The sequence below is a fragment of the Corythoichthys intestinalis genome, chromosome 2, assembly GCF_030265065.1.
Source record: "Corythoichthys intestinalis isolate RoL2023-P3 chromosome 2, ASM3026506v1, whole genome shotgun sequence".
NCBI classification, from domain to species: domain Eukaryota; kingdom Metazoa; phylum Chordata; class Actinopteri; order Syngnathiformes; family Syngnathidae; genus Corythoichthys; species Corythoichthys intestinalis.
This window is the reverse complement of record NC_080396.1, coordinates 37022964-37038625: the sequence shown is the minus strand read 5'-3', so window position 1 is coordinate 37038625 and position 15662 is coordinate 37022964. Positions and strand designations below refer to the sequence as shown.

Genomic DNA, 15662 nt, shown 5'->3' with positions numbered 1-15662 from the left:
CTGTTTACATTCCATTCTTTTGCACAAGTTAATTCCATCAGCATTTGAACTCATTGTTTATTTGTGATTTATAATTGTTATTTATCTGTTTATTTGTACTTTAATCAAGAATTTAAGTGTTCCAAAATGTTTTTGTAAATTGACAAGCGTAAAAAAAAAAAAAAAATTCATTGCTAAATTAGTAAAAAAAAAAAAAAAAAAATTATAAGATTAGTCGACTAATCGTAAAAATAGTCGGCTGACTAATCGGGAGAAAATTAGTCGTTTGGGACAGCCCTAATATATATAGTGGGGAGAACAAGTATTTGATACACTGCCAATGGGTTTTCCCATTGACTGTGTATCAAATACTTGTTCTGCCCACTGTAAATATATATATATATATATATATATATATATATATATATATATATTTTTTTTTTTTAATAAGATCTAAAGGTTTTTTGAGTGAAAGCAGTGAATTAGTCTTTTTTTAAATTTTTTATTTTAGTTACATCTGAGATGCAATTGTTGGCTGTTTTCAACAATATACATCGAAAATAAAGACATTGATTGACTGAAAATGGTTCAAGATTAGATGAAATGTCTTGTTTTCTCATGTATATTTATAATTGCTCTTCACCCAAAAATATGTTTTATCCGATTACTCGATTAATCGATAGAATTTTCAGTCGATTACTCGATTACTAAAATATTCGATAGCTGCATCCCTAGTTGATTCACAACATTAAATTAATTGAATGTAGTTTAAAGCTGCTGATACAGAATGGGGACTGGGTTTTTTTTATTTAATGTTATTTTTGTATATTTGTTTACTGCTATATGCGAACTTAATACTGAAATAGTAGTTTGGTTTAGCCTGAGAGTATTTTTTGAACAATTTTGGAACTAGTACAAAACTTAAAAAAAAAAAAAATAAATAAATAAAAATTAAAAAAAGGAAGGGGGTGCATCAATAATCGTTTTATAATCGAATCGGAGCCTCTGAATCGTAATCGTAATCAAATCGTTAGGTGCCCAAAGATTCGCAGCTCTATTGCCTACTGCTACATATCAATGACAAATATTCTGAAGCTTGTGTACTGTGCGATAGGCTACAATGTTAGCAGGCTCTGTTGGTACACAGCACATAAACACTGATACTCTAACAAAAATAAACTAGGCACATACTTTTTAAAGTTATTATATGTATTATTGTGTCAATTGCTTTCAATATTTTTCATCTGGGATGCAGAGGACGGTAGTTCGCATTTTGGCTTGGGCCAATTGTAACAGTCATCCACAGGGCGTCTTTATCCCATACTTTTGCTTTCTTTGCGCCTGTTATTCAGCTGGCCTTACTGCAGTGTTTACCTCGTCCACATCCACAATGGAACAGTTAGGCAGAAAATGTGCCGAACAGACTTCGGAGGCATGAACAGTGTGTGGCATCTGTCCAGGACGTAGACGTGCAGGACTTTACATGGACACAGTGGGAAAACTTACAGAACCTGCATTAGACAGTGGCTTTCTCTCCAGGGTGCGTTTTAGGACCTTGCTGAAAACTATAAACATTGTGGTGATGTTGATTTTGACAATCATCAGTAAACTTGTTTTTGTTGAGACACTGTCAACTGATAGACCACCATTACAAAAGATAATTTCACAGTCAAGTACTTCTACTGAGTCCATTGAGGTAAACCAAGATTTAAGCCAAATTGAAAGTGACAGTGAACACATGGCTAGCACAACATCTGGACATAATACTACTGAGGTCACAAGGACACTGTACAGTGCAGGTTTGATCTGAAAGAGGGTTCTCAACTTCTCAGTGACTCTCCTGGCATCACATGCCCGTGGCCTCACCACTGACAATTTGAACGTGTCTGACATTCAATCTGTTGTGCCAGAAGTATATAATCCAATTACATGGATTATAGGGGCATCAGAAGAGCCAGCAGGAATGGGTTATGTCGATATTCCCGACAATGGTGGGCTAAAAGTTCTTTTTGTCAAGTTTTAAACTTGACCAACCTACATTTAACACACTGTGTAAACATGTGTGCCACCTTTGCCCAGTCGTCTGTCAAAATGCAAGATACAAATCTTTCTGTATGGCCTTGTCAGAACTCTCCAATCCTCCAACAAGTGATGCCCTGTACCAACACTGCACTAAAGCACACTAGCAAGCAGCTATTATGAAATATTGACTGGCAAAATGTGTGCTCCTTCACCCATTGGAACATTGAGGATGGGGAGTTGAAGGTGACATGGATGACTACAAATTAGGGGTCTGACAATATATAGAAAAGGTAATATATTGCGATACTCTGTAGCCCAAAAGGTTATTCGTATGCTCTCACTAAGAATTGGTATATTGTTTTAAAAGAGGTGCCACTTGTTAATAAAAAGCAAATAAATAAATAAATAAAAGGAACCAGCAGGTTGCTACCAAAATCTTCCATTGAAATAGTGTCTACGTTAGCTCACTGGCTGCCTATGACGCTGCTAGACAGCCAATTAATTTTGACTGGATTGGACGTCTTGTGCTATTAATGGTACTGAAATCAGAGCATTTACAGCCAATCTTTTGTGGAAATTTACAATTCACTTCCTGTTCATTTTAGAGCATTTACAGGTTACTTCCAGTTGATTTTGAGTCAATTCCTATTTAAATGGGGACCTTCATGTGTTACTTCCTTTTCAGTAACCAAAATATTACGGGGGATTCACAGGTCACTTCCTGACCTGTGAATGTCCTAAAATGAACAGGAAGTGACATGAAAATCCCCCCCCATAAAATCAACAGGAAATGACGTGAAATACCCCAAAATTCACTCATTGCCTGGCATTGGCTGCCACTGATGGCCATAAGCATCGAATCCATTTGAAGTGGGAGGGTGGCAGCGAATATTCACTCGTTGTCATCCCTCCCACTTCAAACTGATTTGATGTCAATCAATGATAAACTAATTCCTATTGACAGTAGAAGAATGAAAATAGTATGTTTTTCTGTTTATTAGTTCTATTGTGGAATATTGTAGAATGATTTCCTGACCCATGTATGGATAATGGTTGTATCACCATATCGTGAGATCATCGTTATCGTGAGTCTTATATCGCAAATCATCTTATCGTGAGCTACCCAGAGGTTCCCACCCCTACTACAAATCCTGCCCCTGATAGTGTTTTGCAGGTAGTCCACTGTAGTTTCAAGACAACCAAATGCTCTTGTATGTCTGTAACACTGTGTTTTCCAGATTTATGTTGGTGCCATGCACGTAAGAATGTTAAAAATAAAATAAAAAAAATACAGGAAAGAGCTGTATGGGATGATGACTTGGATAAAATATTGATGAATAATACTGTATATACACCATGTCACCATGTATGTTTTTTTTCTTCTTTTTTTCCTATATTTGTATGTGTATTATTCTATATTTTCCTATTCAGAGACACTGTGGTATTTGATTTTTCTCTGTATAATACTTGTAAATCAGGGGTCTCAAACTCAATTTACCTGGGGGCCGCTGGAGGCAGAGTCTGGGTGAGGGTGGGCCGCATAAGGGATTCCACAAAAAACAAGTTAAAAAAAGTCCTCAAATGTCATTAACAGTTTTAATGATTTCTTCTGAACATGAAGTGTCCTGAACGTGAATGGAACATTGAGTGAAAATCATGAACGGTTCTTCTGAACATGGCTTCTGTTGCCTACTCCTTGCTGCCAGAGACTTGACAGCGCTTCTTCTCACAAATCTGAACCACATTTGGCTTGAGAGAGGAAGCAGTTGAGACCCTCAGTATGGCTTGAAGATGATCATCACTAAGTCTGGACCTGTACTTGGACTTATTGAAGTTCAAGGTGGAGAAGAACTTTTCACACAAATATGTGCTGCCAAAAAGGCACATGGTCCGCTTGAACATTCGGGAAAGCTCAGGGAAGTTGGGGGGCAATTCCCTCAAAAATTGCCCATGCTTGTCTGCTTTTCCACTCATCTCCCTGAACTTGGCTTTGAGGTCAGAGTTGCATTGCAGGTCAATGAGCTCCATTTGAAGCATAGGTGGGGCATCTTGCACATCAAAGATAAAGGGGTCCGCAAAAATTAGAAAAGTGGCTCTGTGCGTCTTGAAGTCTGCAAATCTGTGATCAAATTCCTTCTGTAGCTTCAAAATAGCATCAACATATTTCTCACCACTGAATGGTGTGCCTGCATCCACAAGTGCCTTGCATGCTGGGAAATGGCAAAGGTTTGTATGAGAGAGCTGGGCTTTCCATAACACAAGTTTTGTGGAGAATGCTCTCACGTTGTCATAGGCAGCGCTGACGAGCTGCCCCTGGCCTTGTAACTTCTTGTTCAGTACATTCAGCTCATGTGTGATGTCAACAAGAAAAGCTAAGTCCATGAGCCATTTGTGATCACTCAACTCAGGAACAGCCTTCCCATCCTTCTCCATGAAGGCTTTTACTTCTTCTCTCAACTCAAAAAATCTTTTCAAGACATTTCCCCTACTGAGCCAACGTACCTCGGTGAAATAGTGCACATCTTCATATTCTGACTCCATTTCCTCTAAAAAAAGCACGGAACCTCCTGTGCTTTAAGCCCCTGGATCTGATTTGGTTGACGCAATTCACAACAACAGACATCACATTGTCACACCTCAGGCATTTGCTGCAAAGGGCCTGCTGATGGATAATGCAGTGCAGAGCAATGGCCTCCTCTACACCCTCCTCTTCCAGTTTTCTTTGAACAAGTGCCACCAGTCCATTTTTCCTCCCTGTCATTGATGGCGCGCCGTCAGTTGTTATTCCAACAAACTTCTTCCATGACAAACCGGCATTCTCAATGGCATCACACAGCTGACGAAATATCTCGATAGCGGTGGTCTGGCCATGCATTGGAATTACTGTGAGCAGCTCCTCTGTCACTTCAAAATTGCTATCAACACCACGGACATAAATTGTGAGCTGAGCAGTGTCTGTTATGTCTGTGCTCTCGTCAAGAGCGACTGAGTATGCATCAAAACATTTTGCTTTCTCACACAGTTGATGATAAATGTCACTTGACAGGTCAGAAATGCGCTCTGCCACAGTGTTGGCAGAAAGGCTCATGTTGCTAAACTGACTTTTCTTTTCCGGACAGACAATACTTGCAGCCTGTAATATGCACTTTTTAATAAACTCGCCTTCTGTGAATGGTTTCCCTGCCTTAGCAATCATCTCACTAACCATGTAGCTAGCTTCGACTGCTGCAATATTCTCTTTGGTTGCTTTCTTGAAGAAATCTTGTTGCCTCAGTAGACATGCTTTAAGACTGGCAACCCGCTTGGCTCTCTCATCCCCCTGGTATTTTGCACATTCCTCAGCATGTTTAGTTGAATAATGGCGTTTAACGTTGTATTCTTTGTGCACTGCAACTTTCTCTGTGCAAATAAGACATGTGGGGATGCCCCTGTGCTCAACAAAGAAATACTGCATCTCCCACTTTTCTTGAAATTGTCTGTGCTCGTCACCAACCTTTCTCTTCACTGCAGGCTTTGACAAAGACATGACTGGGGTATGACAAAATCTAATTGATTCCGCTCAGTGGCGCTCTTGTTTCACGTTTCAAACAAGTATTTAGCTAGCTAATTGCGCACAGAGAACGTCTTAACGCAAAAACGTAATTTCCGCTTTGTGACGGAGCGCGCCTTCACTGGGAGCGCGCTCTGCCGCGCTCTCGAGCCAGAGCAAGAGGCGCCGGTCGGGAGCTCACTGAGCTCCGGTAGCTGAATGTCATGGCAGCTACAGGTGCTCCATCACACGCTTCTATCTGTAACAGCAGCATAGACGATAAACAGCCCGCTAACAGTCGCCGTTCTTTTTGCGCTCGATCATGACATTTGTGGTAGAAAGTACGATAGATGGCAAGCGCAAAGGCGACTGCTGTCTGGCTGTTCATCACACGCCGTGCTGTTGTTGCAAGCGTGAAGTGCACGAAGCTGGTGTAGCTTATCCTAGCCCCGACAAGGTACGGCGCGCGGGAGCTGGCTGATTGGCCCCTCGGAGGTCCACTTTCTCCGCGGGCCACACTAATATTATACTTTCATATTAAGGTGCGGGCCACAAAATATTGTACTGCGGGCCGCACTTGGCCCCCGGGCCGCGAGTCTGAGACCCCTGTTGTAAATGATTCAGACCTTTTATGCATTTATTTTTGTTTTTTCTTACTCCATTTTTGCCATTATTCCGATTTAGGAGGGCATGTTAGCGGTTTGATCAATTTTCAGCAATTTATGGCCATGGTGTGCATTTTTTATTTTATGTCTTTCAGTACATTCTAGGTTGTGATGTTTTTATTACATGACACATAAGCATTTAGCTAAATTTCCTATATATCGTTGTGCTGGGTGTAAATCACGTAAAGCAACACTAGGTAACTTCTCAACCTTTAGAAAATATTTTCATAACATTTGTGATGATGTGTCGACTGACAACTAGTTGAATGACACCTCTTTTATATCTTGAGGGGGTCTGCATCGCTTTCACCGGCACTAATTAATGTTGGGGAGGGTGAGAGAAACCATGCCACACACACACACACACACAAAAAAAAAAAACAAATGTGCTGACTGCTTTACAGCATACGTCACTTCCTCCTTTCATTATAAAGACGGAAGTCGATGTGAACGCTTTCGCGCGAATTCTGCAAGGATGGCAGAACAACAAAAGAGACAAAAAGTTTTGTCTGAGGAGAAAAAAAAAAAAGAGAGGTTACCAGGATATACAGAATAAACATTGGCCCGACTTTCACTCGCTGGATAACAGTCATATGCTATTGTTTAACCACAACTGGATTCATTAACTTATTACTATTCTGCACACAGCCGCTGGAAACAGAAATGTCATTTAATCGATCTGCAGGCGACTGGGAGATCATGATTTTACGACATTGTGCGGGTGTGCGCTGGTCCTCATGGGAAACACGGTCTTCCTTAAGGCAAAACACTACCGCTTTTGTCCACTGGCGTCGCTAAAATCGACCAAAACTGAAAAGTTATCTAGTGTTCCTTTAAGTCAGTACTTCTCAAATAGTGGGGCGCGCCCCCCCAGGGGGGCGCAGAGCGATGCCAGGTGTGGCGCGTGTGACCTCGGGAAACATGCTTTTTTTTTTTTTGGCCGTACTAGAATAAAGTGTACTGGCACATCCACTCAGTGGGTGGCAGTGGCGCTCTCATTTTCAAAGTGCGCGCAGTATTTTTGAAGTAAGCAAGAGCACACGGAAGAGACTCATAAAGAGCTGGAGAGCTGTGCGCCATTTTCGAAAGCCGTTTTCCGGCCGGACTCACGCAGCGACCCACTGTCTTCTCCGGTTCTCACGTGTCCGCCCGAGAAGTGCCATTTTCGGCTTGGGATCGTCACGACGACCGCCCTCACCTACGGTTCTCCCTCGGCCGCCGAGAATGCGCTTTTTTTCGGGCCGTTTGCCTTTGACATTTAATACAGTGGTAGATGAGGAAAGACCACTGTTTACTGTGTCTAAAAATGATTATAGCGGACAGCCGGAAGCCAAATCAATTAAGACGCCACTTAAAGACATTAGACCCCAATCTCATTGATAAGCCGCTTGGTTGTTTTTCAGCGAAAACGTTCCGGTTATTGCCAACAATCGTCCCGCTTTGTCAGTGTTATATCAGTAAACCAGTGAGCACTGTTAGCATGCTCAGTGCAATATAACCCCACATCATTGCAAACTGGAGGTAATACTGGGAGCAGCGAAAATAAAAACTGTCCTTCTGTCCAAAGACACTTTTTTCCCCTTCTTCTTCTATTCAGTTTTGTTTTTTCGGTCAATTTTTTTTGGCATATTGTCCTCATGAGTTAATGTTTCTAATCAATTTGAATTTGTTATTATTTACTGATTTTATTTTTCAGTATCAAATGGTCAAAAATGTACCTTGAGCGTATTTTTACAGTTTGGATGTGACTTTTTTTTTTTTTTTAATTCAGGCAAATTGATGGGCGTTAAGTCTTTTCTGTTACTAACAAAACTATGTTAATAAAGTTATACTTTATAAGTTGATCTCTGTTATTTTCTCTAATAGGAAAAAAAGGATACAATGTGTGGCAGAGACATACTTATAATAGTAATATTATAGACAAATGATACTATTTACAGTGGCGGCAGAGTTTGGGGGGGCGCGAAACATTTAGGTCTTCCTTGGGGGGGGGGGCGTAACAGAAAATAATTGAGAAGCACTGCTTTAAGTTGAAGAGTTTCCTTCAAGAAATTAGCTACATTTTCCACTCTGAATTCACCTATGTGTAAACTAAGGCACCAATGTTGGTTTCAAATGTTTGGTAGATGTGTTTATAATATTTAATAATGATTGTGTGAGGCCAAAATTAACATAGCACTTAAAACAAGCAAAAAGAGCAGCACCTCATTTTTGTTTTTTGGGTAGATTTACTGGCTGGTGACGAATTCAGACAAATATTCTGAGTAGAACTTTTAAGCCAGAGTCTAGAAGGGTATTGTCTATGGAAAAATGCGTCAAATACGTATAACCAGCGTAGTGGAGCGAAATTCACTTTCTAAGCCTTTTTCCATGGTGCCATTGCAGCCTAAAACTTTGTCTTGCGCACACAAGAAAACATTTTCCCGTCTAGTTTAATATCGGGTTGTGTCTCACCAAATCGTGTCCAGTCCTGGTCTGACAATCCATCCATGACCCGGCAGAACTCGAAGTTGACCTGGGCTGGGAGGTTGTACAAGAAGTAGTCATTGACGTCTATTATGGACATGTTCAGAAGAAAATTTCCAACTCCGAATGAATCCTTTACTGACTGACAGAGAGAGCTAATATGCTAAAGAGCTAACAGCCTAACACACGGCAGCGAGCCGCACGACCAGAACATCCTACATTTATATCACCCGGATCCATTGGCGATGTATTGGACCAACCCGTCAGATTAGAGGAGCGTCAAAAGTTCTGCTAGTACACTTCCGGACATTGAACGCGCCTCAGTAAGTGCCGCTTCCGGTATTTGGTCTTCCAAAATAAAAGAACATGAAGATCCCCACAAAATTGAACAACTTTTATTATAATTTCATGCACCAATTCATGTTCATGTGTCAGTATATGGCAAATCCTTGTAACATTGTGGTGTTCAAATTCAAAGGAAATTAAAACAAATTTGTTTAATACAATGGCGTTTGAGTTTCAGTTTTCTCGCTTTGAGAATATGCAATATGTACAAAGATAAAATGAGGGTCAGTAACACGGCAATCCTTTCCCCTGCTAAGAAATCCAGCATTTGCTGATTCTGAACCAGCAAGACTGGTACCAGCTGCTCGAATGCAGTCATTCATTATGTGTATCTCCTACCGACACCGTCCTATGTTACCAAAAATATCAAAGGATGGAAGGCCCAACCCAAGGGCGTAGGTTTGCATAGAGACGGTAGGAACATAACACTACCGACTTTTCAGGATGCTCAAATTCTCTCACCATTTTTCAAGCAACTTTATTTGAATTATACAGGGTGTCCATAAAGTCTCTTTACCATTTCAAAAATTTATTAAAAATGCAATTGATTCGGTATTTTATTCAGATTTGTTCTATTGTATTCAGCGTTTATTGAAGTTTTTTTTAACCTATTTTAATACTCTTCTACATGGGCACCATTAGTTGCATGAATCACATCAAGACTGTACTCGATTTCTTGCCATGTTCGCTGTAGCATAGCCTCATCAATTGTGGCAATGGCACCAGTTACCAACTTCGCTTAAGCCTTCGCTTAAGGTCAGTAATGTCCCTTATCTTTGTTCAATACACGATATCTTTAACATAGCCCAATAGAAAGAAGTCCAGGGGAGTGATATCTGGTGAAAGTGGCGGCCAAGGAATTGGCCCATCCCTTCCAATCCATCGGTCTGGAAATGATTGAGGAACCCACGAATATGCAGCCCCCAATGTGGTGGTGCAGCATCTTGCTGAAAAATGATGATTGGTTGAAGGTCATTCAGTTGTGGTGCCACATATTCAGTTAAAAGATCAAGGTAAACATTTGCAGAAAAGTCATTTGTGATGACTAGAACAAACAAACACGCACACTCACACAACCCTGACAGAAATACATGTCAACATGCCGCCTCCTCCATCCCCTTCAAAGACGAGGGATGTTAGAATTTTTTTTTGGGGGGGGGGGGCAGCCACAGAGGCAGTCACTGTAAGTAGACGTTAATATTGTGGAGGTGGGTAATACGTCACTAATTTTGCTACTGAAAGTCCGACCTGCATCACAGTTAGCATAATATTAAACTGTGTGAACTTGCTAACCTGCAAAACTCGAGTAGGAAGCAGCTTGGAGATAAGTACCCCCTTGTACTGTATGTGTTTTCCACCGTTAACGTTAATTGGACTGTGCATTTATTCATTATTTGAAATATATTTATTTATTTTCTCCATCATTCATTTAAAAATAATTTTATTTGCAGCCTATGCAGACATTTCTTTACCCCCCCAAAAAAAACACACACACACACACACACAAAAGCACAACCACTGTAAATGTCCTAAATACTTGTTCTCCCCACTGTATGAAGAAAGGGGGATTTCCCCATTTTCTCCCTTGAAAATAACAATTTCAACTTTTTTCATTTTTACGTTGGCAACACATCAGCATATTTATGAGAAATGTAGGCCTGACCCCCTGTTCACCCAATCAGTTTGGTCTTATTAATGTCCCGTCCCCAGCAAAAAGTGTATTTGCAGGTTATGCTGTTATAGCGACCCTACCAATGTTGAGACCAAACCTATGCCCTTGAGCCAACCTAAAATCTTTCCACTTTCATTTGGTAATCAGAAGATCAAAATAGATGAATTTCAATTTATCACATCGGATTATTTTCTAAATAGGTTTATTTACGTAACAGTACAGTAATGGAATTCTACACATTTTCCTACATTGATTGGAAATACTGGAGAGACGGCTCAACGTAGTGTTAAAGACCAAATGTGAAGTAATTTCATAACATGCCAACTAGGGTCACAATTAAAGTAATTAAACATTGTCCAGAAAATAAAGCATGAAAAAATATATGTTGTATATTTGACAAAATAATCGCGTTTCCGAAGTTCGAGCCTGAAAGGGGACGAACCCGGAAGTGACACATCACACCGAGAACAGCGATGCCATACGGCCGCCATACAAAGCCCTTCAAACAATGATTCAAACAGCAATATAAGCGATAGATCGAGCGCAAGGGAGAAGATCCAAGTTTTTGAAGAGTTGGAGGAAGAAGAGGAGGTTGGAATTTTATGTCGGACCTAACATGTATTAGCCAGACGCTAATTAGGATGCAAACAATGTGCCTGGACTACCTGACATGGAATGGAGACAAGACCCATCGAGATTACAAGATTGGTAAGATATAGGCTGTTATTATTTTTATGATTTGAAGAAGCAGGCATTTGCACATAATTTTATGTTTCTGTTTATCTGATGACATTGTTTAAAAAAATAATAATCAGACTTCATGTTCATTTTGGCAGATCCGGCAGCTCTCGTGCATATAAAATAATAATATAAAAATGTTGAGGGGAAAGAAGGAGATGAGACGTGGCTGGCTTTCTCTACTTTATTATGGCAACAATAAGAAAACAAAATAATATCGGACTGCCGCCACATTCGGCCGCAAAGTTTTGCTTCTCATCATCTCCCCCTCGCATCCTACTACTCACAGCTCTCCAGTCCCAGCATCTCTTAAACGGATCGTGCATAGTGTCTTGTTATGAGCTTTTTGTTGACAAAGGTATCGAACACACGACGTGCTGACAACTTTGTTTCTTTATTAACACATGGAGCTAACAGTACGAACACAGCTTGGGCTTCTCGGCAGGCTGTGTGGAGCGATAGATAGCGCCTGTGCTTCTCTATCACACTCCCGCGTCACGTGACCAAAACAATAACGTTGTGTGCACTTCAGGCTACTTCGAAAAACATATCAGAATATTACACGCAGTTACAAGTCTACATTACAGTATAAAATAAAATAATAATGGTGCACTGAGAAGCTGGACCAACAAATCACACTCCTGACATTAAAAAAAAAAACTTGAAATTTGCGGCATCTTGGGAGCAAGCAGCCAGGATCAAACGGTATTTCAACATGCCAAAAAGACTGTTGCATTTACTGTCTTGTTCAAAAAGAAGGAAGATGGTTCAAAACGAGTCAGAAAAGCACATAGAAAAGAAAGAAAAAAAAAGGAAAGTCCCACAGCATGGCAAGCGGGCATTTGCGTTTTGTTTTCAGCACCATTTTCTGCATAGTGTAATGTCCGTAACTGTTTGCGGGCCCGTGAGGGGGCCATCGGACAGCAGAGTGGTGACGTAGCGGGAAGTGAGGAGAAGAGTGCGGCGTGAGAGCGAAGTTGGCGGTCGCATGCTGCAGCAGTCCGCTGTTATTTTTGTTATTTGTTATCTAACTGTTGCAACAATAAAGTGAAGGAAGCTATCATTCACTCCTCTCCTTTCTATTTCCCTATTCGGGCTACTACAATATGTTCCGGGACCTGTCCACATGCCTACATCCCTGCGCTGTTATATGTACTTTGCGTTCCGGCACCTTATGATTTACAAATTAAGCACTGTTCCACAACAGTTGGCAGCTCTGCTTTGACAAAGTCATCAGTCATCTATCCAAAAATCACACTTACTTTTTTGCAAATCCTTGATCATAAGCAGACCGGTTGAGGAAGCAGGCATCTTCGAAGTCCTTGTAGCAGAGAACACGACTCGATGATGGCGTGAAATTCATTCGCTTAGTGCGAACAAAAAACGTGCCTTGTTATCCTTCAGCCACTCATACAACTTTTCTTTACATTGAGAACAATACATCGCCACACACTGCCGTGGCATCTTACCGAGAAGCAATGCAACAATACTGTGTGTATGGCGGACTTTCCTCGCAGTTCTCGGTGTGACGTCAATTCCGACGATTTCCGAAGATTGTCGAAGAAAAGCATTTTCGTTGTCAAGGGCGTTGCTATGGGTTAAACAAAGAATCTGCAAGGGTTGCGTTAAAAAAAAACAAAAACGAAAATATGCTTATAATTGTCTAGCCATTGATATTATTCAAAAACATGGTTGGCCAACCTTACTTCACATTTGGCCTTTAAACCTGAGAAGTGCAACAGAATGTACGCTTAGTTTAAAATTCTTTTGTGGACCATATTCAGTGATGTTTTCAACAACTATCCTCATACGAACCAATGATTTATGTGCTTATTTCAAACATGCAAGAGCCTTGGAGCTTTACAGTAAGCGTAAATTGAAAAGGTAGAGACGTCTTGACTGATTTTGTTGTTGTTGTTGTATATAAGCACTATATCAGGATTTCAGCATTTTGTTGCTTATTTCTTACGTTTTCCAGGGATTTCTTACATTTTGTAACGTTTGATTAAAATATTTCATAAAAATAACTTTTAAAAAAAATTAATTCAGTTGTATTTATCCACATATTTATTGATCTATTTCAATGACGCCGTTGTCTCGTGAACGCAAAGCAGCACTCGCCGTCCCAAACAGACTCTGGCTCAACATCTCGTGAGAACTCATCTTGCCAATCGACATCTCAGCGTTCACGCTCACATCTCGCGATGTTGGCTAAGTGACGGTGGTTGGAAAAGGAGCTGAAGGGGGCGGGGTGCATCAGAGATGTTTGAACGCTTTTTTTTTTTAAATATAAAATTATTTATTTAAATAAAAATGGCTGCCGTGGAAAGCGAGGAGGAGAGAATGTACGTAAGCTCTTTTTTTTTTTAAAAAAAAACATTTCATCTTCTGGTAAAGCGTCGCTGTTTTGGGCACCTCCGCCATCTTTCTGTCGTCTTTTTTATTTGACTTCGAAGTGCGTGCATTTTACACCGGCCTGTCTCGGTCTTATCTGGAATACGTCACCAACTTCAGCTCCGTCTGTACTTTAGCTGCTTGTGAAGCCACTCGTTCATATACTCTGCCTGCTGCCCGACACTGTAACCCTGAGTTAAGGAATCGTTCCCTCACGCCTGGAGGACGGCCCGCGGGACGAAGCTGCGCTGCCATGCCCGCCTGCTGTGTTCCACCCTCGGGCACTCAGTGTTATTAGCACGCAGGTGTCTAACGGGCTGCTAGCCAGTCTATGGTCCCGCTTTTAGAGTGTTTTCGTGGTAATGGGTGTGTAAAAATGCACTTATTCAGTGCACTTCCCATTACATGCCCCTAATCCCTACAGTCAGCATCCTCCTCCCCAGGTGCTGCTGAGCTGGGCATCACGTTCCCTTATGTTGTCACCACTTGAACTCCGCTGAAGCATGATCGCAGTTTGGGGGAACACGTCAAGCTTCTTAAAGTTAACGATTTCTCCCCTTGTTTGTGTATGTGTTGCGGCCTACTTTCCATACCTGCTCGTTTCATATAATGTGGCTGCTGCTTAATCAGTTCAGTTTAATTAATGTCATTCGCACACCCAAATAGAGGACTGGGGCCAGCCAGATGAGCTAGAGTCAGTAAAACGGGTTCCACCAAAATTGCAACACTATACAGTTGAATCGCTCCCTTGGAACGCAATTAGGATTTCAACAATAGACACATTTAAAATCAGATAGACAACTCCAGAATGCATACTGATTCTAACATTCGTGCAGTGGGATACTCAGCTCAGCAAATGGCGAAGGATTCATCTGAGATTTATGACTCAAAAGGATCAGCCCATCGGTGTTGGGAGTAACGCCGTTATAAATAACGCCGTTATGTAATGGCGTTAGTTTTTCAGTAACGGGGTAATCTAACTAATTACTTTTTCCGCCGTTACAACGCCGTTACCGTTACTGACGGTCAAAAGCGGTGCGTTACTTACTCTGAATAAATTGAAGAAACTACCAGCCGTGTCGAGTCGACTCTCTGCTCTGTTGATTTGTCATCCAAGACTTTGGGTGCGTTCAGGTTCGAGAATAGCGCACGTATGTCTGACTGCAAGCTGTTTGTCCATGCTCATTCAATTAGACAATGCTTTCCAAAGTTTGGTAACGTTTCTGTGTTTGCTACACCTGATGCTAGCCTCGTTCCCATCTCCTACTGTCAGCCAGCAATAATTCTGTTTCCATCTTGAGGACGGCAGACGCTTTGAAGGTGACGTGAATTGTTGGGAAACGAGCCTACTTGAATGCAGCCCCTTGAGAGATGTGATGGAAGTGATTGTGATTGGCTGAGGGTTAGAGTCATGTGTCGTGGTAAGCCAATCAGAGCCGGTGATTTCACAAGCAAACCGAAGCAGCGCGTGCGGCAAACACACGCAAAACAGATGCACAGGGCCGAGATGGCAGAGCATTCAGAAGAAAAAGTGTCCTTTAAGAGGTGGAGATATAGACACTATTTAGAGTTTGTCGAAATTAAAGGAAAGAACCTGCATGTAATGTGTAATTTATGTCCCGGGGCAAAGCTTTTGTCGACATCTGTGGTAAGCAATTCAAATCTGCTGAAGCACCTAAACAAGTTAACTACCTGTCTGTTCTTCTCTATTCCACTGACTCGAATACTGCTCAGAAAATTTCAAATTCATTGACATACAACAAGTTCTTTTTAAAGTAACGGAAATAGTTACTTTCCCTGGTAACTAGTTACTTTTACTATAGAGTAATTCAGTTACTAACTCAGTTACTTT

General features: G+C 41.1%; 2 protein-coding genes across 3 annotated transcripts in view; one reads left to right on the top strand and one right to left on the bottom strand.

Moving 5' to 3' along the window:
- Window positions 1-8971, bottom strand: part of irak1 (interleukin-1 receptor-associated kinase 1) — a 31762-nt gene extending 22791 nt beyond the window's left edge. Inside the window, exon 1 of the mRNA XM_057861333.1 lies at window positions 8650-8971. Within this exon, the coding sequence (XP_057717316.1) occupies window positions 8650-8761 (112 nt within the window). The 5' untranslated portion in view covers window positions 8762-8971. The remainder of the gene's footprint in view (window positions 1-8649) is intronic.
- A 4654-nt stretch (window positions 8972-13625) lies between these two features.
- Window positions 13626-15662, top strand: part of mecp2 (methyl CpG binding protein 2) — a 32372-nt gene continuing 30335 nt past the window's right edge. For both annotated transcript variants that reach the window (XM_057861312.1, XM_057861321.1), the window contains exon 1: window positions 13626-13761. In XM_057861312.1, the coding sequence (XP_057717295.1) occupies window positions 13730-13761 (32 nt within the window). In that variant the 5' untranslated portion in view covers window positions 13626-13729. The remainder of the gene's footprint in view (window positions 13762-15662) is intronic.